Source organism: Schistocerca nitens, chromosome 8, assembly GCF_023898315.1.
Source record: "Schistocerca nitens isolate TAMUIC-IGC-003100 chromosome 8, iqSchNite1.1, whole genome shotgun sequence".
NCBI classification, from domain to species: Eukaryota; Metazoa; Arthropoda; class Insecta; order Orthoptera; family Acrididae; genus Schistocerca; species Schistocerca nitens.
In genome coordinates, this window is record NC_064621.1 from 382,839,078 (window position 1) to 382,865,673 (window position 26,596).

The following is a 26,596-nucleotide window of genomic DNA, read 5'->3' on the forward strand; positions in this document are numbered from 1 at the left end:
ATAACGACGTCCCCTTGGGTAGTCCCCACCCGGAGATCCGAATGGGGGACTATTTTACCTCCAGAATATTTTACCCAAGAGGACGCCATCATTTAACCATACAGTAAAGCTGCATGCCCTTGGGAAAAATTACGGCTGTAGTTTCCCCTTGCTTTCAGCCATTCGCAGTACCAGCACAGCAAGGCCGTTTTGGTTATTGTTACAAGGCCAGATCAGTCAATCATTCAGACTGTTGCCCCTGCAACTACTGAAAAGGCTGCTGCCCCTCTTCAGGAACCACACGTTTGTCTGGCCTCTCAACAGATACCCCTCCATTGTGGTTGCACCTACGGTATGGCTATCTGTGTCCTTGAGGCATGCAAGCCTCCCCAACAAGGGCAAGATCCATGGTTTATGGGGGGGAAATGTTGTATAATAAGTGATTAACATTGAGAAATATTTTTAAATGTTAATGCATAAACTAAAGGTACAGAAAGATTTAATATATATTATTTGTTGATAGTAAAACAATACCTGAACCACCTGAAGTGATTGTCTTATGTTAGATGCCATCTTAATGAAATATTGCAGCGGCAGTTTTAAAACGAACTTTTAAACAGACACAAATCTTGATGGTCAATTTTTACGATAATTGTGTATTGGTGGCCCAGAACCCACTCAGAAGTAATAAATTTGACTTAGGTTGTGAATAATCTTTAAATATTGTGCAAACAGCACCTTACTTGATAAAATTGTGCTCTGCTAAAGTATGGACCTGATTATTTTGTAAGAACTTTTATGAAATATTTTTGACCAGAAAGAATGCATTAGTGTTGTGCGCCTGTAATATTTTGTGTAAAAAAAGTTCATTTTGCTTAAGGAAAACAGGCCTTGAATAACAGTTCAGTAAATTGTATGAGATCACTCTTGTGCATGAACTTAGTGCAACTTACACTGCTTGACAGACAACATTGTTACTCTATCACAGGTGGAAATTTCCTTAACAGAATAACCATCTTTAGCCAGGAGCAGCAGCAATTAAATGAAACCTAATGTTACACTAATAATAAGTAATTGGTTTTCTTGTTGTCCTGCCAATGATTTGTAAAATACCACAATCCAACTGCATGCTACACCAGTGATACCAGCATCAATGCACAACTGATGCAGCACATCCAACTTTTGTGTAATCTCTGCAAAAGGACTATCCCACCACTCGAAAGGTCACAATTTGGCTACATTCAAACTCGCTCAGTTGGCTGTAACAATATCTCCGTGGCATGGTTGCCCACTTGCTTCACATGACTGTACCACATTGAGCCTTCTGGCTGTAAGCATTCCATATTAAAGTGTACACAAAGGTGGTGCCCTGGTAGCTATGCTACTACGTTATCCATTGGCAGATGACATCAAAACCATTATCAATACTTATACTATTCCCCACGTGGCATATGCCGTAATCAGACTCCATCTTTCCAGGTGTACTGTGTTTTTAGTATGTCAATAACTTAAAAGCAGAGACATCAAAATGATGATGCTCAGTATGCTGTTTTAAGAGAAGAAAGCCCAATTTTAACCTAGCCCCAGGCTGATTCTCAAACTGTATGTCCTAACTAACACATGAAGGAAATGTTAGAAACAATGTTGTTTCTGTGTATGTATATGGCAATTAATACACCACTTTTATGTAAAGTAACAAAGTTACTAACAACTCTTGGTCAATGACCAAAGCAAATTAAGACAGTTCATAAAGAGAGACAGAAAACAATGATCTGTATCGCTACTGAATAAAGAATGATTTATTATTCTTGATCTATTATACAGTCTTTTCAGTCTTCTCCTACGGAGCCAGATGGTTTGGCGGTAGAGAGCTTCTGACTTTCTCTCCAAAAGCCTTTACACCTTCTTCATTGGCCTCCTGGAATCCTGGGATCTTCTTACAACGCTCTATCCAGTCTTGTGTCTTCGGGTAGCCACTGAAATCCAACCCAATCGCCTGGAAACAAATAATTACTGATAGATTTCCAAATGATGTTAATGGGCACTGTTAGATAAAAGTTACAGTCATTAAAAAGCACACCAAAGATGAATTATGGGATTCTCAGATTTTTTAAGTTTCTGCATTCATAGATAATCCAGAAGTTGTTACCTATAATCAGTGATCGGCAATACAAGTAAGTCTTTTGTAGGTTTATTCTTCCACAAAAGTGCAAAATCTGTGGAGTCCTAATAAACTGCACTCACTATCTGCCTTTCCCATTATGAAGGAAACTTTGCTAATACATCACTCCAAAGGTCACTTATTGGCATTTGACCAAAATCATTGTCCTTAGTTCCAATGCTACACTATAACAATGCTTCGCATTTTTGTATTTTTTATTGTCCTGTTGGAGAACTATTTCAATTATGTTTTGGACACCAAGAATGAAAACCTGAAAAATCTTCTCAAACCAAACTCTCACTTTGCCCCACCCAACAAAATTGATGTAACATTTCAGTATTCGTTTGAAGAAAGCCGTAACACAATGCGTAGAGACTAGCTGCAACTATACCGTAAGTCATTTGCCATGAAATCTGAAAACTAGTTCATCATCCACCACAAAATCAACATGAACTGTTCATCATCATTCTTTGCTTCTATTCTAGGCACGCACTTGATTGTCTGATTATACTTCACATTTTTCTGCAACTTTCTGACATCTTCATCAACAAATTTCCTGTCATCCTTTATTGTGCTTGCCTGAGTTAATTAGGTGTTTTAGTCCTTAAGATATGGGAAAGGATCATGATGAATCCAATATGTTACAAAAAATTTCGCTGTATAACATTTCTGGCAAATTGTCAGTCTACACTACAAGAGGGGATCAGTTGATAGGAGAGATTCTGAAACATCAAGGAATTATCAGTTTAGTACTGGAGGGAAGTATGCAGGGGAATAAAAAATACAGAGGGAGAGTAACCAGGTTCAAATGGGTGAGATTGCAATAATTATTCTGAGATCAGTGGGGCTTGCACAGGATAGAGTAGCATGGAATGCTCCATCAAACCAATCTTTAGATGGACCACCACCACCACAACCACAACAACAATCAACCTGAACGTAAGTGGTGTTTTTACTCCTGCAAAGAAGTGAGCAAGAACTATTTTGATTGAACTGCTGGAAATATTGTATATGGAATATGCTGTGGTTTCAGCTATATCTTTTTGGAAGGCAATGGATGGTAGACACACATCTTAGAAATAAAAATTACTTTTCAGGTATAGGAAAGTTAGTTACAGAGTTTCTTGAGGCTTTATATAACACCTTTTGTTACTTTTGATATTCATAAATGATTTACTACACCACTTGTCAACAGCAGAGCCTTTGTAGTTCGCAAGATTATGTACATGAAAAGGTCTTTGTGACAACAGAAGAAAAGGAAACATAATTTAATGACAGTTGGATAGTGATAACCTAGAAAAACACAATGTGAACTAATTTTCGAGATATAACAGCAAAAGCATAGAAATATATTGCTATAAATATGGTACTGTAGCGTCCCATACTTCTTACACAAAGTGTCTATGACTGCATTAGATGATCTTTTGTAATGGGAAAACATTAACTACTGAACAAAAATCAAGTAAATAGGGTGTAGTACAATAACAGCTATTGCTCACAATAGGTGATTTTATTTAATGCTATTATTTCTCAAGAATTTTAAAAAAAAATTGAAATTATTAGTCTCCCAGCTCAAGCTCACAATTAAGAAATTAGAGGTAGCAATGATTTTCATACAGCAGTATGTAGCTATGAATTTATTGAGAATCGTGTGTGTGTGTGTGTGTGTGTGTGTGTGTGTGTGTGTGTGTGTGTGTGTGTTAACAGAAGTTAAGCTATCTGTTGACTTCTAAATGTGGTGTGGATTATGCTGTGATATACTGTGGGTGCTAGGCATAATTACTCTGAATAAAGAGGAATTGCGTTTGACAAATGGTTTTTTATTGTGAAAGCAAGTATTCCTGAGCAGTGAGTCCACTATTTTGGCATTTGTAAGTCTGATGTAATAGCTAATGCACTCTTATTACACATTTCTATCCAAAAAAATTAATGAAATGCTAGAGTCTTTAACATATAAGGAAAACACAGTGGATGAAACATTTAGGTAGGTAAATACCCATAAAACAAGGTGAGACTAATGTACAGAAAAAATTTTCAGCTTAATAATGTTTAATTTTTATGTAGTAACTTCATCATAATGTGTAGTACATGTAGACATTCTTCAATAATGTGGCATTCAACAAATGTCAAACTGGCATGAAGTGTACTACCGGTACATGTATGCCTATGCAAATAAGCATTTCACAATCCCTGTACAAAGTAAACAGATTAACACAGTCTACATTCTGTATATAAGAAAATGGAGTTCTCATTCATTAATCACAACAGAATCTTGGTTGTAAGTGAGGGGATCATGTAGTGCTTCTTTTCTTTCTGTCACCAGTCTTCTGACTGTTTGGATGCAATCCATCAAAAAGCCACGAATTCCTCTCCTATGTTAACCACTTCATATCAAAGTAGTGCTTGCAAGCTATGTCTTCTATTATGCGCTGGATGTATTCCAATCTATGTCTTTCTGTACAGATGTAGCCTCTACAGCTCTCTTTAGTACCATGGAAGTTTCTTCGTAACGTCTTAACAGATGTCCTACCATCCTGTCCCTTCTTTTTTTCAGCATTTTCTATACATTCCTTTCCTTGCCGCTTCTCCAGAGAACCACCTCATTCCTTACATTAACAGTGCACCTGATCTTCAACATTCTTCTGTAGCACCACATCTCAAATGCTTCGCTTCTCTTCCTTTCCAGTTTTCCCACAGTTCATGTTTCACTACCATACAGTGCTGTGCTCCAACCATTCCTTCTCAGAAATTTCTTCCTCAAATTAAGGTCTACGTTTGATACTAGTACACTTCTCTTGGTCAGTGTTAGTCTACTTTTTATGTCCTCCTCGCTCCATCGTGGATTATGTTGCTGTGTTGGTAGCAGAATTTCTTAACTTCATCTATTTTGTGTCCACCAGTTCTGATGTCAAGTTTCTTGTTGTTCTCATTTCTGTTAATTCTCATTACTTTAATCTTTCTTTGATTTATTCTTGACCTATATTCTGTGCCCTTTAGAGTGTTCATTCTATTCAGCAGAACAAGTTGTTATTCTTAACATACACTGACGACACCAACGTCACTCTTAAACCTTTTTTTTATTTTCATCATTGCTTCTTCGATGTATTGATTGAACAGTAGGGATAAAAGACTACACCCCTGTCTTACACCCTTTTTAATCTGAGGGTTTTGCTCTTGGTCTTCCAGTCTTATTGTTCCCTCTTGGTTCTTGTAGATGTTATATATTATCCATCTTTTCCTATAACTTACCCCTATTTTTCTCAGAATTTTGAACATCTTGTCCCGTTCTACATTGTTGAATACTTTTGCCCCAGTCTACAAATCCAATGAATGTGTCTTGATTTTTCTTTTCTCATGCTTCCATTATCAATCACAACGTCAGAATTGCCTCTTTGGTGCTGTTACCCTTACCGAAGCCAAACAGGTCGTCATCTAACTCAACCACAATTTTCTTTTCCATTTTTCTGTATATTATTATTGTCACCATCTTGGACGCATGAGCTGTTAAGCTGATTGTATGATAATTCTCTCACTTGTCGGCTCTTGCACTCTATGGAATTGTGTGAATGATGTTTCTCCACAAGTCTGATGGTATATCGCCAGTCTCATACATTCTACACATCAATGTGAATAGTCTTTTTGTTGCCACTTCCCTCAATTATTTTAGAAATTCTGATGGAATGGTACCCATCTCTTCTGCCTCATACAAGAAGGAAAACAGCCTATCAGCAAGTGACAGAATTTAACAAGAGCTAGAGCATGGCCTATCGATATTAAGGTACATCATTTACACTGGCTTACACTGGTCGTGATCACATGATTGTCGTCTGAATATGGAACCAATGAGTTGAGGAGGGCTGTACTCTATGCCCTGTAAAATCTCAATGGCCCAACACAACTAGCACCCTAGAGGTCAAGTATATTGCTCGCTCTAGAAGACACCTTCACTACGCAGTAATCACCAACTACATTAGTGTGTTCTCTACCGGTGTATCGCTCCATTAGTAAACAAGTACTGTGCTGGGTCAAAACGTCCAACTAAATGCAAATGTGAAACAGCTACTACAAATGAAGAGTAAAGTACGCCCTCTTCCGGACCAAGAGGAACTGTTAGAAGAACAAATCAGTCATTACAACTAAACAGTGAGTACATCTTCTGCCGGATTAAATAATGCTCACAGGAAATTATCACAACCGGCCACTGTGGCCGAGTGCTTCTAGGCACTTCAGTCTGGAACCTTGCTGCTGCTACGGTTGCAGGTTTGAATCCTGTCTCGGGCATGGATGTGTGTGATGTCCTTAGCTTAGTTACATTTAAGTAGTTCTAAGTCTAGTGGACTGATGACCTCAGATGTTAAGTCCCATAGTGCTTGGAGCCATTTGAATTTGAAATTATCACATTAGAGAAAAATATTTGTTTTAGTTTCCCATGGAACTCCCCAGAGTTTGTCAGTTCAAACAATTTCCACCCTCTACACACAAGTAAAATTTTGTTATTTGCTATCGCTCTTCGTGATGTAATTTTGATGTCCAGTAATCTGTATGTGGATGAGATGTTTACGAAATACTACAGTGAAACTGTATTTGTAACCAGTCTATAGATTCTAGAGGAAAGGTTTAACACACACACAATACACTTATAAATAGAATAGTGCAAGGTGATGAGAGGCGCCGACCTGCATGCTGGTGGCTGTGACAGCGCACACCACGTCTGCTATGGTGAGGTGGTCGCCGGCCACCCAGCGTGTCGCTTCCAGGAACTTCTCCAGGAACCCAATAGCCTCATATGCTGCTGCTTTGACTGATGCTTCCACACTCTTGTTGCCCAGAAAGATCACAGGAAACTGTAAAAGAGAAAGCGTAGCCATCGACTCATTGCCTTTTCACCCATTTTTCACTAACACTGACAAAGAACCCGGCAAAATTATGAACAAAATCATAGTTCTTTCGATAACAAATTCAAACAAACCAAAATATAAAGGGCAGTAAAATGAAAATGAGGTAGATGGAAAAAAGTAAGTCAATTGTTTATTACTTCTAAAGTAATCGCCATAAGTGTTAAAACATTTATCCCACACGGTGGTCAGTACCTTCATGGAAAGTGTGGGATTGCCTATAGATCCATTCTGACTGCACCCAGATGTACATTTCTTCACAGGAAGCAAATTGACGGTCACAAATGACTTTCTCCAGGGCTCCAAAAATATCAAAATCGCATGGGGAGAATTCTAGACTATGGAAGGATGTATAAGGGATTCCCATGTGAGCCCACATGTTGCCAAGGCTGTTTCGCCTACACTGCAGAAGTTTCGTTGGGAGGCTCTTACACATATTGTATATAGTCCCAATCTCTCCCCACGCGATTTTCCTGAGGAAAGACATTTGTCATTCGTGGCCACTGATTTGCTTCATTTGAATAGGTGCATTGCGTACACTAGGAATCAAAGGGCAGTACATTGATGGAGCTGTCATTTTGTATTAAGGTAATTCACATGGAAAGGTTTCCAACGGGATAATGGTCACATGATGGGAATTAACATACTTTGAAAGCTTGGAGCTACATGCGTGGGACATTCCATTTCGGTAATACTTAGGACATTCCATTTTGGTAATATTTAGAGACTTTAATATTTCTAGATCCACAGTGTCAAGAGTGCGCCAAGAATACCATATTTCTTGCATTACCTCTCACCACAGACAACGCAGTGGCAGACAGCCTTCACTTAACAACCAAGAGCAGTGGTGTTTGCATAGAGTTGTCAGTGCTAACAGACAATCAACACTGCATGAAATAACAGCAGAAGCCAGTGTGGGATGTACGACAAATGTGCGGCGAAATTTGGCGTTAACCTATGGGAGCAGACAACAGATGCCAGTGCCTTTGCCAACAGCAAGACAGGGCCTGCAGCGCCTCTCGGGTGGCTTGTGACAGTATCGGTTGGCCTTAGAAGAGTGGAAAACCATGGACTGGTCACACGACTTCAGTTGTTAAGAGCTGATGGGAGGATTAGAATGTGGCACAGACTCCACGAAGCCATGGATCCAAGTCAACAAGGCACTGCGCATGCTGGTGGTGACTCCATAATGGTGAGGGCTGTGTTTACATGGAATTGATTCGGTCCTCTGGTCCAGACGGGATGTTAAACACTAACCACCACCACCACCACCACCACCTCTGGTCCAACTGAACCAATCACTGACTGGAAAAGATTATGTTACTTGGAGACCATTTGTAGCCATTCAATTATGGAATTTTTATGGATGACAAAGTGCCATGTCACAAGGCCATAATTATTCGTGACTGGTTTGAAGAACATTCTGAACAATTCCAGCAAATGATTTGGTCACCCAGATCCCTCGACATGAATCAAATGTAACATTTAAGGGACATAATCGAAAGATCAGTTCATGCACAAAATCCTGCACCGGCAACACTTTGGCAGCTATGGACTGCTACAGAGATGCATAGCTCAATATTTCTGCAGAAGACTTCCAGCGACTTGCTGAGTCTATACCACATTGAGTTGCTGCACTACACCGGGCAAAAGGAGGTCCGCCCCTTTATTATGAGGTATGCCATGTCTTTTGTCACTTCAGTGTATCAGATAAAACTATTTATAAAATGTCATTCAGCAGTGACTCTGGAGTTTCCTCGATAACCCCAAAAAATTGACAGTGGATAGGGCTTTCCTCCAAGTTATCGCCATGGTATATTGTCTCTGGAGATGGGTATGCCAGCACTAACAGAAAAATTATCTTCTCTGTATTGTTGTATGAAACAAGTTTGTTCCTGCAGTTATGCAACCCAATGAAGATTTTACGAAAACTAGCTGCTGCTGTGCCTTCCTAGGCAACTTGTGTTAGCGACTTCAATAAACTGCATTCAACTACCGACATTTACCTCATCACAAAGGCTTATAAGGTGCACCTGTAATGTGAGTTAAAACTTGGAGCAGCTCTCTTTCCACCGATGGGTGTCTAGTTTGTGTATGTCTAATAGTTTTCACACAGTCGTCTTCCGATAACCTGCAGGTTCTTATAAATAAACTTTTATTTATTTCCTGTTTACCTTTCCGCACTGACAGAAAAAAATCCACATATGCTCGACTGGGGACAGATCTGGTGACTGAGCATGGCAAAGCAACATGTCAACACTCGGTAGAGCCTGTTGGGTTACAACAGCCTTATGTGGGTGAGTTGTCCTCTGGGAAAACGCCCCCTAGGATGCTGCTGATGAATGGCAGCACAACAGGTTGAATCACCAGATAGATGTACAGTTTTGCAGTGTGTAGGGTCCTTCTGTCATACGAAAATACTCCCCCCCCCTTCTCTCCCCCCCCCCCCCCCCTCCCGTCCCCATCCCAGACCATAACTATGTGTGGGTCCGGTGTATCTAGCATGAAGACACATTGGGTGCAGGTCCTCAACTGGCCTCATCTAACCAACACACAACCATCACTGGCACCAAGACAGAACCAGCTTTCATCAGAAAACACAGCAGACCTCGATCCTGTCCGCCAATGAGCTTTCGCTGTACACCACTGGAGTCACAAATGGTGGTGGTTTGGGGTCAGTGGAATGTACGCTAAAGGGCATCTGGCTCAGAGCTGTCCTTGAAGTAACCGCTTTGTAACTGTTTGTTGTGTCACTGTGGGGCCAAATGCTGCTCAGATTACTGCTGCAGATGCAGTACGATGAGAAAGAGCTATACGCCAATCGTGATGGTCTTCCCTCTCGACAGTGTCACGTGGCTGTCCAGAATCCGGCCTTCTTGCAAGTGTACATTCTAGTGACCACCGCTGTCAGCAATCATGTACAGTCTTTCTGCAATATCACTGGAGGAACATCCAGTCTCTCATAGCCCTATTACACCACCTCATTCAAACTCAGTGAGGTAATGAAAACGGTGTCTTCGTCGCCTTAATGGCATTCTTGTCTAGTATCAACTTACGAAGTCCATTCTCAAAGGTAAGTAATGCTTACGACCGTTACAGCGTAAGCAAACCTGTTCTGTGTCCTTTTAAGTGACTGGCTTTAAATTTGAATAGATATCATCTTTCAGATGTAGAAACAAGGCTAACAACTTTCATTTATGTCGTGCAAATCTTTCTTGGTGTTGAGATTTTTTTTACAATCAGTGTATGCAGGGTGGTTCAGAATGGATGCCCCTCACATGTTCCAGGTCATGAAATGTGTATATAAAAGAATTCAACCATAATTTTTAATTTACATAGTGGTCTAAACATGTTCGAAAAGATGCTGAAGTTTAATCTTGTACAAGTTTGGTGAGTGGTTAACAGATACATTTTGGTCGTATTTGAGTAGTAACATAATTTTGAATGATCCCTGTATAATTGCTTTGAAAACATTTTACTTATTTGCTCTTACGTACCATGATTTTCATTTCTGTGTAACTGCTGTATCGCAATACCATCAATAACTTTAAAGAGGGCATTTTCAAAAACTGTCCCATATTTCCAGGAGATAGTACTGGAGAAAAGTACAATATGTCTAACATAAAAATGGTCCAATTAAATTGTCAACACACTGTCATTTTATTGTTTCCCATTCGTCCTATCCTCCGATCAAGTGATGGGCATAGCAAATCACCATAGCTTCAGCTGCTGCTTTGAATGTGGTGTGCCTGTCTCTTCATCATTCTCTAAGCTATTCAGGTTATGTGAACTGTTCTATGAATGAAAAAGCGCATGTAGTTGAAGCTTACATCCCTACTGGTTCATTTAAGAAAACTTGTAACATTTGTACAGGGCTAGTATACCTGCAAAAAAAGTAGTGTTCCGAATTTGTGACAAAATTTCGACCCAGTGGCGAAAAGTAATAAAATTCTAAGTGAAACCTGTGTTCGTGGAATTGTGCAAGAAGCAAAAGAAATTATCATGAACAGTAGCTGCACCATGATCACAGAAACCACTAATGATGTCGGCATGTATTTGGCTCATGCTATGAATTTTTTCTGATGTTTTTGGTATGAAATGTGTGATAGTGAAATTTTCCAAAATTTTTGAATTTCAAAAATACAAAGCGGTGAATGGGAGGCAATCAGGAATGATTAGACGAAGTCAAAAAAGATGCAGAACTCATGAAACATGGGTTTACGGATAAGACATTGACACTAAGGCTCAATCGTCCCCATCCTCATGACCAAAAAAAGCCCCAGAAGTGACGTCAAATGTGAAGTTTATGGGCACTGTGCTCTTCGATTTCAATGGCATAGTGCACCATGTGTCCTTGCCACAAACTCTATCAGTATGTTCAATGGCATTTGCATGGATGAATTTGGAAAAAAAAAGGCCGGATTTGTGGCTTTTTCAGCATGATAATGTACCAGCTCACACTTGGTTGTTTGCAGTATTAACGGTGACAGTGTTGATGACTGTAACAATGACCCAGCCTCCTTGCAACCTCCGACTATACTGGCCATTCATATGACTGTTTTAGTTTCTTTACAAAGTAATAAGGCTAGGAAGGTGTGAAGAAAAGAGTCTAAGTGATAGAATTATTATGAGTGGGGGATTAACATTGTATTAATCATCTCGAAAACTGTTGTTGTAAGAGTAATAGGCCGCACGCAGTAGTCTGAAATGCTACGGAAAGAAGTATCTAACATTAGCCCCATGCATGGTGACAATAGTGTGACAAATGGATTGCCAGCCAAGGAGCATCTGGACATCATTGCAGCTACTGAAGAATTGCATCAAAATTATTTACTCGTCATGCATAACATTGCGTATATACAGGGTGTCGACAGAAATACAGAAACAAAAAACAAATTACTGTGGCCAGTAAGATGCAGGTAAACTTTAGGCATTCAAAACAAGTTCCATTCGTCTCTGAATAGTTAAATACAGGTTCTGTATGGTTTTCAAGGGAATCTTATCACTCTTCCTGCAAAAATAGTGGCAAGTCAGGTAACGATGATGGAGGTGGATAGCGATCACACATCCTTCACTCCAAAGTAGACCCCAAGGCTCAGTAATACTGACATCTGGTGACTAGTGACGAAGGGGCAACAATAGATCCTTGTCCTCAGAAAACCAGTCCTGGACAATGATAAGAGTATGAACAGGTGACCTGTCATCCTGGAACACAGAAACACCATTGGGGAACAAATATTGTACCACTAATCAGTCAAAATGGTCACATAACCCTTGACAGTAATGCGATCTTGAAGGGTAACCATGAGGCCTATGGAACACCATGATATGGCTGCCCAAATCACCACCGAATCCTTGTAAAGTTTCACTCTTGGCAGTAAACTGACTGCAAGGTAGGCTTGGTACGGCTTACGCCAGACGTAAATTCAGCCCGAAGCTGGAAACGGTGTGAAACAAGACTCATCCAACCAAATGCCTTTCTTCCACTGCTCAACTGCCCAGATTTTATGGCTTCGGGATCACTGATGTTTGGTTTTGGAATTCCAGGCCATCCTGCAATACCCAGGTTATAGAGACCTCTTCATGTTTTAATGTTGACGGGGTTCACGAATGCCCAGTTCTGCAGTGACTTTTGTTGTATCTGTTATCCTCTTATTCTTCGTCACAATTCTCTTCAATGACCGTCCATCATCATTACTCAATACACACTTTCATTTGGTTACGACTTAGCACATGAAGTTCTGCCCTTTTTCTGCATGTTGTATAAATCCTGGAATGGTGCCTCTTGAAAAACCAGACTCTTGGAATACCCACCATACAAGCTCCAAAAATTTGGTCACCTTTGAGTTCACGTACTTCCAGCATCATGAGCTCACAACTATACAGAACTCTGCTCTGACCACGACTGACACTTGCAGTGGAAAGACATTGCACGAGTGCCGTTCCAGGTCAAATACAACAAAGCAACCTGCCGTCTTGGCTAGAATCCACATGTATATTCAGGCATGCATTTCTCGAGTGTTTCCACATTATTGTCCAACCCCTGTAGCTAAATGATGAAATGATTTTGTGTAGCGCCAGGCCAGATTATTTACTGAATTAAATGTAAAAATAAACTGAATATTTGAGGGTGGTTATGGTATACAAGGCACATTACACATGTATAAACAGCTGAAGGAAAACTTGTAGCTATTTTTTCCTAGTATTATGTTGTTATCATTGGTCGTTTCAAGATATTTGAGCAATAATAATGAAGTGTGACAATTGATTTGATGATTAATTGCCAGTGCAACTTTTATTAAATGTGAAAAATATTATGCAAACTGAGCATGAGTAATTATTCTGTGGAAGTGCCAGAAACTCTTAGGACTCTGAACTTAAGATTTTTATGTGGGGAAGAACTTTATTCAGCACGCAGTCACAGTTTCAATGCACAGTCTCAAACATCCATTGCATGTATTTCATGTATTTGGGGATTTGAATATTAGATCCCTACTGATGGACGTTACACATGGGTTGGAACTCAATTATTCTTTGAGTACTCAGGAATGGGAGTGTTGGAACGGATAGGCAGTTAATTAACTCCAGACCTCAAGTAGCAGAAACGCCACATCATATTTGCCACATAGATGTGATTAAAAACATATCGCTGAGAGAGCTAAAAGCTATCTCAAAGATAGAGTTCCATAAGTGTTTTGGGTTTTGAAAAAGTCTTGATACAAGTGTGTAATACCTAATGGGTTCAGTTTTGATGTGGATAGCATTCAATCACACAAAGAGAAAATACTTTCCAAAAATCAAAAATCCCCAATATTTTCTGAATATATATAAGTTTATTTAATTAACTATAACAGATGACTGACAGTATTATCAGCATGGGAATCAAGTGAGAAATCCTATGGCCTGCACCTCATACATCATAAAATCCATCCGAATAATATGCGACCGTCTTCAGACGGTATTTCCAGTGGCTTATTTCAATAACACTGACTTCCAATACAAACCATTATTAGCAAATATAAACTGTCACTAATTCTGTTAAATTAGAGAACGTCACCTTGTTAGTTGTGTCAGTGTCTTCTTAATACGTCTGTAAAAAGTGTAACTACAAACTAACTAATACACATAAATTTGCCAACTTTTCAGATATTAGAAAAAGAGACCACAGTAAACAAGAATCAGAATGGCCCATGACATTTCAGGTGGGCTGCTGGGTGTCATTAGGTTTTGTCACGATATTTTGGCACGGAGACTTTGCTGGGGTTGGGTTGTTTGGGGAAGGAGGCCAGACAGCGAGGTCATCGGTCTCATCAGATTAGGGAAGGATGGGGAAGGAAGTCGGCCGTGCCCTTTGAAAGGAACCATCCGGAACCACCCCGGCATTTGCCTGGAGCGATTTAGGAAAATCACGGAAAGCCTAAATCAGGATGGCCGGACGCAGGATTGAACCGTCGTCCTCCCGAATGAGAGTCCAGTGTCTAACCACTGCGCCACCTCACTCGGTGGAGGAGACTTTGCTGCCAAAATATTGTGACAGGAAATACTGACATCAGGTACTCGGCTGTAAATTTCAGGGAACAGCAAGAAACCTTCAAACATCAATGGAAGCAGGATACTTACGACAATTGCCCTCATGCGAGGGAAAAGGGTCCCTGCCTCAAAGTAAATTCTCTGATCGACTAGCGCCCTCTTCTTTGGCTCCTTCGGATATAAGGAGTCATCCTTCCCATACTGCGACACGAAGTATGTGGCAATCGCATGGCTGTGAATAAACATACAATGCTGTCAACCAAACTAATGTTGCTGAGGATGAATTGAAGCCCATTAATATCAATAGGATAGCCTTACCTGTCCCACAGGACGAAACCGTTGTCGTCGATAGTCGGTATTGTGTGCTGTGGATTTATCTGGAACAAACAGTGACAATTAGTATCCCGAATAGGCCAGGATGAAGGCTTTTGCTAATCATTCGAATTCCAACCTATAACAGAATATTTTTGTATTTATCACACATAAAATGACAACCATGGTACTAAACTCCATATTACACACAAACAAAATTAAGGCGCTCTTCGTTGGTGAACAGACATTTTGTAGGACAGATTCCAATGAACAACCCTGCCATCAGCTGTGAGCGGTACTTGCAAGCGTCCCAGCAGTCTTCATTTCAAGCAGTCTAGCGTAACAACACTAGCCAAATGTATATTTCTTACATCTTCTGTTGCTGTCATTACACTCTATAGCCCCCCATGTCTGCAGCTCGTGTTCCTGCAGTAGCATTCTCGCTTATCGCGCACTGAGTCCTGGTTTCGATTCCCCGCAGAGTCAGGGATTTTCCCTGCCTCGAGATGACTGGGTGTTCTGTCATCTTCATCATCATCATCATCATTCATCTCCATTACGGTCGGAGGAAGGCAATGGCAAACCACCTCCGCTAGGACTTTGCCTAGTAGGCAGTGTGGGTTTCCCTCATCGTCCCCTACGCTCCTCGGAGTATGGGACCTCCACATCATCAGCCCTCCATAATCTATGGACCTTGCTGAGAGTGGCTTGGATGCCACACAGACACAGATAACTGTACAGTAGGTGCAACCAGAATGGAAGAGTATCTTTGGAGAGGCCAGAATAACTAGAGCTTCATAAAGAGGAGTAGCAGCATTTCCAGTGGCTGCAGGGGCAACCATTTGGGTGACTGATCTAGTCTTGTAACATGGGTCAAATGGCCTTCCTGTGCTGGTACTGCGAACGGCTGAAGGCAAGGGGAAATCACAGACTTCTTTTTCCTCGAGAACATGAAGCTTTACTGTGTTAATGACAATTGTATCCTCTTGGGTAATATATTCTGGAGTTAAGATAATGCTCTGACTCTCTGGGCACGGACTACTCATAGGAATGTCGTAATTACAAGAAACAGAACTGGAATTCTGTGGGTTGGAGCATGAAATCTTAGATCCCTTAAATGTGTAGGATGGGCAGAGAATTTAAAAAGTGGAATGACTAGGTTGAAAATCAAATTGGGTTAATGCAAGATAGGTCTACTAACGAATAACAAAATTCGAATGCAGGTAAGCTATTGTTAGCAGCATCGTGACCACATTATAGCAGCCAAGATAGACATGAAGCAAACACACCACTGCAGTACAAGTTTATGTGGCAAACATATCCACAGATGATTATGAGTTTGATAGACGGTATTATGAGATAAAGGAAATTGTTCATGTATTTGAAGAAGATCAAAAATTATAATGTGAGTCTGAAATTTGGTAGTATCAAGAGGAAGAGCAGGAAAAACAGCAGAAGAACGAGGAGTGGTGGAAAGCAATGAAAGAGGTAGATGCCTGGTAGAATTTTGCACAGATCATAATTTAATGATCATTAACACTTGCTTTAAAAATAATGAAAGAATGCTTCAGAGTGGTTATACAATGATAAGACAGGGAGTCAGAAGCCAAATTCCAGGGGCAGATGTGAATTACGACCTTAGACTACTTTGCATGTGATGCAGTTATCTATAGTCAAATACTGTCTGAAAGAAGCTGCATAAATATTTAGTCTGCTCTTGATAACAATTCAAAGTGGTATAGAAATTGGTAACATGCTGTAAATGTTCATAAACATAAAATTTTTCATTGCGAAAAATGAAAAATGCAGTATCCTATGACTATAATATCAATGAGTCACTGTTGTAATCGGCCAACTGATACAAATCCCTGAGTGTAACACTTTGTAGTGATATGAAGTGGAATGAACATGTAGGCTGATGCGTGGCTAAAGCAAGTGGTAGACTTCAGTTTATTGGTAGAATACTAGACAATCAGTCTAGAAAAGTAAATTGCTTACAAATCACTCGTACGATCCATTCTAGAACATTGCTCAAGTGTGTGGGACCTGTACCAAACAGGACTACCAGTGGATACTGAATGTAAACAGAGAAGAGCAGCATGAATTGTCACATGTTTGTCTGATCCGTGGGAAAGTGTCTGCGAGATTCTGAAGAAACTGAACTAGTCGACTCTTGAATAAAAACTTAAGCTTTCAAGAGAAAGCCTTCTTACAAAGCTTCAAGATCCAATTTTAAATCATGACTTTAGGAACATACTACAACCCCCTACGTATTGCTCACTTAGGGATTGTGAGAACAAGATTAGATTAATTAGAGAACACACAGAGGCATTTAAAACAATCATTCTTCCCAAAGTCCATATGTGAAAGGAACAGTGGGATGTACCCGCTGCCATGCACTTCACAATGTAGATGTAGATGTAGATTTGGATTTAGTTGAATTATTGAGAACCTTGGAAGAGTCAGCCATAACAAAACCACTGCATCAGCTGTGTAAGATACATTATACGGGTGAAATACCTTCAGACTTCAGGAAGAAATAATTTCATTTCCAAAGAATGAGGGTCCTGACATCTGTGAACACTGCCAACCATCAGTTCAGTAAGTCATGGTTGCAAAATATTGACATGAATTATTTATGGAAGAATGGAATTACTGGTAGAAGCCAACTTTGGTGAAGATCAGTTTGGATCCTGGAGCAATCTAGGAACACACGAGACAATACTGACAGTGAAACTTCCTGGCAGATTAAAACTGTGTGCCCGACCGAGACTCGAACTCGGGACCTTTGCCTTTCGCAGAAGTAAAGCTGTGAGACCGGGCGTGAGTCGTGCTTCGGTAGCTCAGTTGGTAGAGCACTTGCCTGCGAAAGGCAAAGGTCCCGAGTTCGAGTCTCGGTCGGGCACACAGTTTTAATCTGCCAGGAAGTTTCATATCAGCGCACACTCCGCTGCAGAGTGAAAATCTCATTCTGAATACTGACAGTACTGTTTATCCTAAGGACATGGTGAAGGAAGGTAAACCAACATTCATATGATTTTTAAATTTAAAGAAACCTTTTGATGCTGTTGACTGGACTATAGTCTTTGAAATTTTGAAAGTAGCAGGAATAAAAAATGTGGAGTGAAAAGTTGTCTACAACTTTTACAGAAACCAGACTGAAGTTATGAATCAAAGGACACAAAAGAGAAGAAGCAGTAGTAGAGGAGGGAGTGAGACAGGATTGTAGCCCATTCCTCAATGTTATTCGATCTATACGCCAAGTGAGCTGTGGAGGAAAACAAGGATAAATGTAGGTGGGAGGTAACACAGGTGGGAGGTAACACAGGTGTGAGGTAACACAGGTGGGAGGTAACACAGGTGGGAGGTAACAGAGATGTAGAAAACTAAAATGGAGTGAAGAAAAGAATAGTTTCTGTGAATAAATACTGAGACTGAAGAAATTAAGGTAAAGGTAAGGTTAGGCCAGGTGGGTGATGAGAACCAAGGACATGTTTTAGCGCTAGTTCCCACCTAAGGGTTCTGAGAAATTGGCATCTGGGGAAAGAATCTAGATGGTGCGTGTGGTAAAACAGGCTCCAAGTTCACGATTGTCATGTAGTAGACCATGCTCTGCAACAGGACATTGCGTGTTGCCAGTATACACCCTCCTGGACTGGTAGGCGCGCCGGCCCTGGATCAATTCCGCTCGTCAGGTTAACGACGTGGGGCCAGTGTGCCGGCCAGCCTGGATGTTATGTTTAGGTGATTTTCCACATCCCACTAGGTGAATAACAGGTTGGTCCCCACGTTCAGCCTCAGTTACATGACTTGCTGACATCTGAACAAGTTCGCACTATTCCATGAATTACACTAGACGCAGACAGCTGGGGTACACTAATTCCGTCCCGGGGGGTACGGGGTGGCGGCAGGAAGGGCATCCGGCCACCCCTTCATACTATACTTGCCAAATCCATTCCTAACAATGCCGACCCTGTGTCAGTGTGGGACATGGTACCAGTGAAAGAAAAAGTATACACTCTCTGCTTATATTCATTCATCCTAACTGATAATTTGGTGGTAGCCATGCTGACATAAAACATAAAACAGTGTTTACGTAACAACTGGTATATGATGTGTTGTTTCACAGGTGGCTCTGCCTTTCATAGTATATGTTTTGCCAGTTACAGGGTTGGTATAGGGGGCGGCACGAGGGTGCATAGGGCAAGTTTTGCAGCGGAAGTGGTCACAGGGTATGAGCCATAGGGCAGGTCGATGGGTGCAGAAGGAGCACAGGTCTGACAAGAATACTGCAGAGACTGGGAGGGCGACCGAAAGTCGTTCTAGGTGCGGTGGGTAAAATCTCAGACAGAATGAATCTCATTTCAGGGCATGATTTTAGGAAGTCATGGCCTTGTTGAAGTTGCTGATTAATACATTCTGGATCAGAATAATATTGAGTGACCAGTGGTGTGCTCCAAAGTTGTTTTTCTGAGGGGATGGCTCAGGAAATCTGCTTTTGAATTAGGCTGGTGGGGTAACTACATCCAGTGAGGGCTGAGGTGACAATGGTGGTGTATTGCTGTAAATAGTCCGCATCCGAACAAATACGTTTGCCTCGAATGCCAAGGCTGTATGGGAGGCAGCGTTTGACATGGAAAGGATGGCAACTGTCAAAATGTAAATACTGTTGTTTATTAGTTGATTTAATGTGGACAGAGGTGTGTAGATGCGCTTCGGCGAGGACAAGATCAATATCAAGGAAAGCGGCACAGGATTTGGAACAGGACCATGGGAAATTTAACTGAGAGAAGGTATTCAGAGATTCCAGGAATTTTAACAGGTCATGAGTCCATATGGTAAGGATGTCATCAATGTATCTAAACTAAACCAGGGGCTGATAATTATGGATCCCAGGAAAGCCCCTTCAAGCAATCCATGAAAAGGTTGGCATAGGATGGACCCATCCTGGTTCCCATGGCCATACCCCTGATCTGTGTGTATGTCTACCCCTCAAAGGTGAAGTAGTTGTTGGTAAGTATAAGGTGATTAAGATGAGCAGGAAGGATGTCATAGGTTTGGGATCCAGAGGGCACTGACTAAGGAAATGTTCAGCAGCCGACAGACCATGTATGTGGGGGATGCTGGCATAGAGGGAGGTGGCATCAATGCTGACAAGCAAGGTGTGTAGTGGGAGTGAGACAGGCACAGACTTCAGACAGTCCAGGAAATTGTTGGTATCTTTGATATAGGAGGGAAGTCTTTGCACTATGGATTGCAGGAACTGTTCAATGCAGGGTTGAATGACAAATTTGGTGCTGGAAATGTTTTGGGATTAGGTTGCAAAGTCATGTTTCCAGTTGACATTATGTGTTAAGGAAAGAAGGTCTTTCATCAAAGCAGCATGATCAAATGCAGGTTTAGGGATGAAAGTGAGGCCCTTAGATAATACAGATAAATCAGGAGGGGAGAGTGCTTTAGACGAGAGGTTGAGGACACTGTACTGTTGTGACTGGTTCTTGTGATTATGGCTTATTCTTGGTCTGGGAGGCAGTGGTGAAGGCTGTGGGATGTTAAGGAGGTTGGCCATGCTCTGTTTGTAGGAGAGTAGTGGTGGTTTGATGTGACTTAAGAAAGCTGGAGAGGGACATGAAGGGAAACATCACTGTTCAGGTAGTTTAGGAGAAGGTGAGATAGTTTTTTGAGGTTAATTCTGGCATGTTGCTGCAGTTTGAAGTTGGCTCAGCAGATGATACCATCGAAGGAAATATGAGGGGCAGATATGATTTTGTAGAAGGAGAGAAGCCTGGTGGAGTGGAAATTAGCTGATGAGACATGTAGGTACAGATTATCTAGGTTAGAGTAAGATGTTGCTGCATTTTAAACTGTAAAAGAGCCCAGTGCAAAGTAGGATTACTTCCAGAAACAGGAACTTTCAGTGCTAGTCCTTTTGGAGGAACTCCATGGGACAAGCAGGTTTCAGGAAGCAGAATGTGGGACCTTAAGTTTGGTGTTACAAAAGCATGATTTCGAAAAGAATGGATGTAATATGAAATGGGATTCATCATGGCAAGAGAGGACTGTTTGGAGAGTTATAAATCATGGGAGTGGCAAAAAAATAAGTAGAGAGTGGCTAAAAGATAGAAAACTGGTAGAAAAGTGAGGAAAAATTTGGAAAAATCAGAAAAATTCGTACGAAAATCATGTTAATACACAATGATTAATAAGAGGTAATGAGTGGGTGACCTATATGATACGAAAAAATGACAGGAAAAAAATAGATTGGGAAAGTCGTGAAAGCAAACAAAATTTTAAAAACTGCATAAACAGAAAGAGAAAGTCATAGGAGAAAATGTAAACTACTTAGCTTGGCAATTAAAGTGACGTAGGAGACAGCAGTGGAAGTCAATCAGAGCGGTTTGGCAAAAAACAAACACATAAAATGTGAAAGAATTACGCATAAACAATATAAGTGGAGGGTGGGAAAGAAAATAGCTATGGGAATTTGTAAACAACAACGAAATTGTTATGTTAATAAAAATGGACCCATCTACGTACTAGAAACGATGTAAGGGCAAAATGTTGATTAATATGGTGATACAGATAAACGAACAGATTAGCACATAAGGTAGAAAACAGACTAAGTTTGAACAAGACTGATACATAAGAAGGAATGATGGCCACATTGGCCAATATAACAACAAAAATAATCAATTTTTGACAAAATAGTTTAATTGAATAGATTAAAAAATCTAGCAGCAGCAAAACGTACACATAAAAGTTACAATGAGGCTGGCTTTCGGAGCCCGTGGCTCCTTCAGCCAGCAGGGTTGAAGGAGAAGGAAGAGGGATGATGGAAAAGGACTGGAGAGGTCTAGGAAAAGGATTAGGTTTCAGGAAAGTCGCCCTGAACTGTGGGTTAATATATGAGATTTGCTATTTGGGAGTACAATAGTTGATGATGGCAGAAGGAGAGAGGATAGAAAATGCAAATTGGCTATAGCTGCAAAAGCCTTTTATTTGTTAGCGTATAATATCAGCGTAATTGTTACGTCTTTTTTGAGTATATTTGTCTAGAGTGTAGCTTTGTATGAAAGTGAAATGTAGACAGTTAAGATCTCAGAGGAGAAGAGAATGGAAGCTTATGAATTTTGGTGCTATAGAAGAATGCTAACCATTTGAGGGAGACCAAGTAATACTTGAGGAGGTACTAAACAAATTAGGGAAAAAATTATGGCACAACTCAATAAAAGAAGGGATCGGTTGATAGGAAACATTCTGAGACATAAAAGAATTGTCAGTTTGGTAATGGAATGAAGAGTGTGTGTGTGTGTGTGTGTGTGTGTGTGTGTGTGTGTGTGTGTGTGTGTGTGTGTGTGTGTGTGTGTGTGTGTGTGGAAGGAGACCAAGGCTTGAATACAGTGTGCAGCCTTGAACGGATGTGTGTTGCTGCAGTTATGCAGAGATGAAGAGGCTTGCACAGGATGAATTAGTATGGAGTGCTGCATCAAACTATTGCCGAACTGAAGTCTACGACAACAACAACAGATAACATATTCTATGTAAACATCTAGCTTATGTAATTGTTTACTGCTATCAAATTATATTTATAGTTACAGTTTGTATGCCGTAAAGGAAATGTTGTGAAAATTGTTATGAAACTGTATGTTCTCTAACTGGTTACCAAAATTCTGTATAAGATTATACTTCCCTGAGTGTAAAATACCCTTATGCTTTGGGGAAGTACTGACGCTTCTGGCACACAGAGGGGAGGGCACAGTGAGTCGCCGTCAAACTCAGTCAGCTTCAAACACTTGTGGTGGTATGAAGCAGTGAAAGCTCATAAGTATTAAACTGACTAAGCACTCCCGCCCCCAGCCCCCCACCCCCCTAGTAACTTGCTGTAACTCCCAGTTTTTTATGTCCTACATATTCACAAGTTTTAATAATAATATAACAACAACAGTAAAATGTACAAAATATTTTAATACAATTATGATAAAATTGTGTTATTACTTATAAAATATTTAAAATGTTTAATATGCATTTACAGATATGGTAGCAGTATGCCCTCTTCTTCACAAGCAAAAGACAAGTCCCTGCGGCGGATGCAATGTAGATGCTTCAAAAAATCGGCAAAACGAACGATAGTCCAAACAAAGTCAGCATCTGACATTTAACCTAACCTACCCCAACCCTGAGCAATGCAGAGTCTATATTACTGACTAACCCAGCGCAAGTTTCGTGGTTCACATCCCAGTTACAGGAGCAATAAAACTTTGATTTTCAGTATTTCATAATATTATTGTCTGGATTTAAGAATTTAAAATGCTGTCATAATCTAAATATTAATAAGTATAATCTTATACTGAAGGCTTAACACAGTAAGACAAGCATTCTGACTAGAATATGCCCTGAGGCACTTAACATAGTACTCGTAAATTATGACTATATTCGTCCAGTATTTGAGAATGAGTGCGACTTCTGACAAACTTTAAACACAATTTCAAACCTTTATGGAACTTTTTGTCACTCTATTTCCCAACCCTGACTCCACCCCCCCACCCCCACCCACCCCACCCCCCCACCCCCACCCACACACACACACACATACAAAATTATTAAAAGAAAAAGTTATCACTTATTACATTTTCACTTTGCATGTAGTAAAATTCAGCATCAGGCACCACGTTCTAAAGTACTATTTCTGAACTACTAACTCTATTCGCAACACATTTCACAGATGGCAGCTGCATAACACTGAATATACCTGCAGAATTATATCATTGTATGACACGTAGATCAGGGAGTAAGACATCACAAATATTGAGATGGATAAGAAATGTAGCAGAAATGTAGCTTTTGCTCATAATGGAGAGCAAATTATCCAGACTGTATTAATCCAGTGGTTTATAATAAGAGCACTAAGTGACACCCAACAACTTTAAACACAATTTCAAACATTTTCTAAACTTTGTCTTGCTTACATGCTTCTTTTCTTCTTCTGTAGTGGTCAATCCAAGGATTGGTTTGCAACAGCTACAATGGCAGCTTGTCTCCATTCTGTGCGTCTTTCAGCTTTTCTCTTCATTTCTTTATAGGTGTTACATCCCACATCTTTCACGATTTGATCCATGTACCTCAGTCGTGGTCTTCCTCGTGGTCTTTTTCCCCTCGACATATCCCTCTACGATTGTGTTCAGGAGTCCTTTATGTCTTAATAGATGGCCTGTAAATTGCACTCTTCTTTTAACAATGAAACTCCAGAAGTTTCTCTTCTCACCTGCTCTTTCCAGAACCACTTGGTTTGTGACCTTGTCAATACATTTTATTTTGAGCATGCATCTATAGCACCACATTTCAAAAGAATTTAGCTTCTGGTCTTCCTCTGTCCCGAGAGTCCATGTTTCACACCCATAGCATGCCACACTCCACACATATGATTTCAAAAATCTTGTCCAGAGTTCAAGGCTGATGCTCTTAGATGTTAAGATGTTTTTCTTCTTTTTAAAAGCAGCCTTTGCTTGAGCAATTCTACTTCTCACTTCTGCCTTGCTCCTTCCATTCCTGGTAATATTACTGCCCAGATAAGTAAATTTATCAACTTGTTCCAGCAGTTCATTTCCTACATGAACTTGGACTTTCACTTGATATTTTTTGTGGCATGCCATTACTTTTGTTTTTGCTTTATTAATTCTCATATTCTTCCCCCATAACTTTATCCATTCTATTCAGTAGGACTACAAGATCTTCACTTTCAACCAGGACAGCTATATCATCGGCATATCATATCTATTCGTTAGCCATGAATTACTACACCTGTCTGAATTTTCCCTTACTTTTTTCAGCACATCTTCAATGTATAGGTTAAAGATAACAGGGGATAGTGCACAATCTTGTCGGACCTTTCCGTACCTGCACCACTTCTTGTTTTATCCATCCACGGATAACTGCTGTCTCGTTTTTGTACAGGTTCCATATCATTTTTCTATCTTTATAGTCTATTCCTACTTTTTTGAGTACCTCAAACATCTTATCCCATTTAACATTATCAAAGGCTTTCTCTACATCTACGAAAGCTATGTATGTTGTCAGGTTCTTATCTAGTCGTTTCTCTATTATTAGTTTTAGAGCAAATATTGCTTCTCTGGTTCCTCTATCTTTCCAGAATCCAAACTGGTCTTCGGAGAGTGTAGCTTCAACTTTTTGTTCTATGCGTTTTAGGATGATTGAGGTTACTATTTTAGAGGCGTGAGTAACTAGGCTGAGCGTCCTATAATTTTCACATCTTGTAGCATTCGCCTTCTTTGGAATGGGGATCATAATGTTTTTCTCAAAGTCTGTAGGAATTTTACCCTGCTCGTACAAGTTGAAAACAAGATTATACAACTCCTGATTCAGTTTTGCTCCTCCAGATTTCAGAAGTTTGGCTGGGATATTGTCTATACCAGGCCATTTGCTGTTTTTCAGTTTTTTCAGAGCTAGTTCAAACTCTTCCTTTAATATAGGTTCACCCATGTTGTGTGCATCCACTTCTGTTTCTTCTTCCATGATGTTTTCAGACAGTTCTGGTCCACTGTACAGTTTTCGTATATATTGTTTCCGTCTTCTGGCAACTTCATCATCGTCATCCAACATATTGGCATTTTCATCCATCACAGCCCTACACTTGTTTCATCTGTCTCCAAAGCAATGTCTCACACATTTATAGGCCTTGTCAATATTTCCCTTTCTCATGTTTTCCTCAACTGAAATACAGAGATCATCAAGGTATTTTTCTCTTGCTTGTTTTGCCTCTGTTGATTCTGTTTTTCAGACTCTTGTATTTCTCTTGGTCTTCCTTCTTCACAGAATTTTTTAATTTCCTTCTTTCTTCCATCATATTTAGTAGGTCATTAGTGATCCATTCCTTCCTTTTCTCTGTCCTTTCTTTTCCTATTACTTCTTCTGCTGCTTCCAAAATACCAGTTTTTATTTTTACATGCTTAACATCAAATATTTAATATATTATCTCATTTTTAATGTAATCAGAAGTTTGAAGCTGTTTTGTGCATGGCAGTTGGATTCTTTAAAGATTGGGGGTTACTGATATGTATCTATATGAAAACAAAGTGATTTGGTCCTCTAGATTTGGAGTCCACAAGCTAAGGCGGAAGCAACAACTGCGGAAGCAACAACTATTCCGAAGATAAGTGGGTGTCAACTAGTCATCGCCTGAAGCGATGGATGAGATTCAAGTGGAAACGAAATGGTAGCAGTTAACTAATCAACTACCTCAACTACGCACAAACCAAACAACACTTAAGCACCTTTTACAGACCTTGGATTCCAGAGAAGAATCTCATGCTCACAGTAAGCACCAAGAACACCGAACCTACGATGTTCCCAGATCAAGCTGTTTTGTAAGCCTTTCTACAAGACGTGTAATGGAAAAGTGAACAGAATCCCAAGCAGGGCGCCCATACTCAAGGTGCAAAGACCCTCCTCCCCCCAGCTCCTAGCGAAAGGAAAAAATAGTGTAGTCAGGTTTTTTACTTTCAAGAAAATTATTTAAAAGACGGTATTTTCCTGGTTTTTTAATATGACCGGAACTGGAACATTTTTATGGCTGCTTCCAAGTCGTCATTCATCTTCCAAAGTATTACAATAAAAATACTCCATATCCCCAGTCTAACCCCCCACCCCCTACAAAGTAGCATATTGGTGCTCTTGAACCCACGCAATACCAAACACAGCAGTG

At 40.2% G+C, this 26,596-nt stretch overlaps 1 protein-coding gene across 2 annotated transcripts in view; it reads right to left on the bottom strand.

The window, feature by feature from the left end:
• Positions 1-1,752: 1,752 nt before the first annotated feature.
• LOC126199045 (glutathione S-transferase D7-like) overlaps positions 1,753-26,596 on the bottom strand; it is a 62,441-nt gene continuing 37,597 nt past the window's right edge. For both annotated transcript variants that reach the window (XM_049935750.1, XM_049935751.1), the window contains exons 3-6: positions 14,884-14,942; positions 14,656-14,797; positions 6,817-6,984; positions 1,753-1,975 (exon numbers count right to left, since the gene is read on the bottom strand). In XM_049935750.1, the coding sequence (XP_049791707.1) occupies positions 1,820-1,975; positions 6,817-6,984; positions 14,656-14,797; positions 14,884-14,942 (525 nt within the window). In that variant the 3' untranslated portion in view covers positions 1,753-1,819. The remainder of the gene's footprint in view (positions 1,976-6,816; positions 6,985-14,655; positions 14,798-14,883; positions 14,943-26,596) is intronic.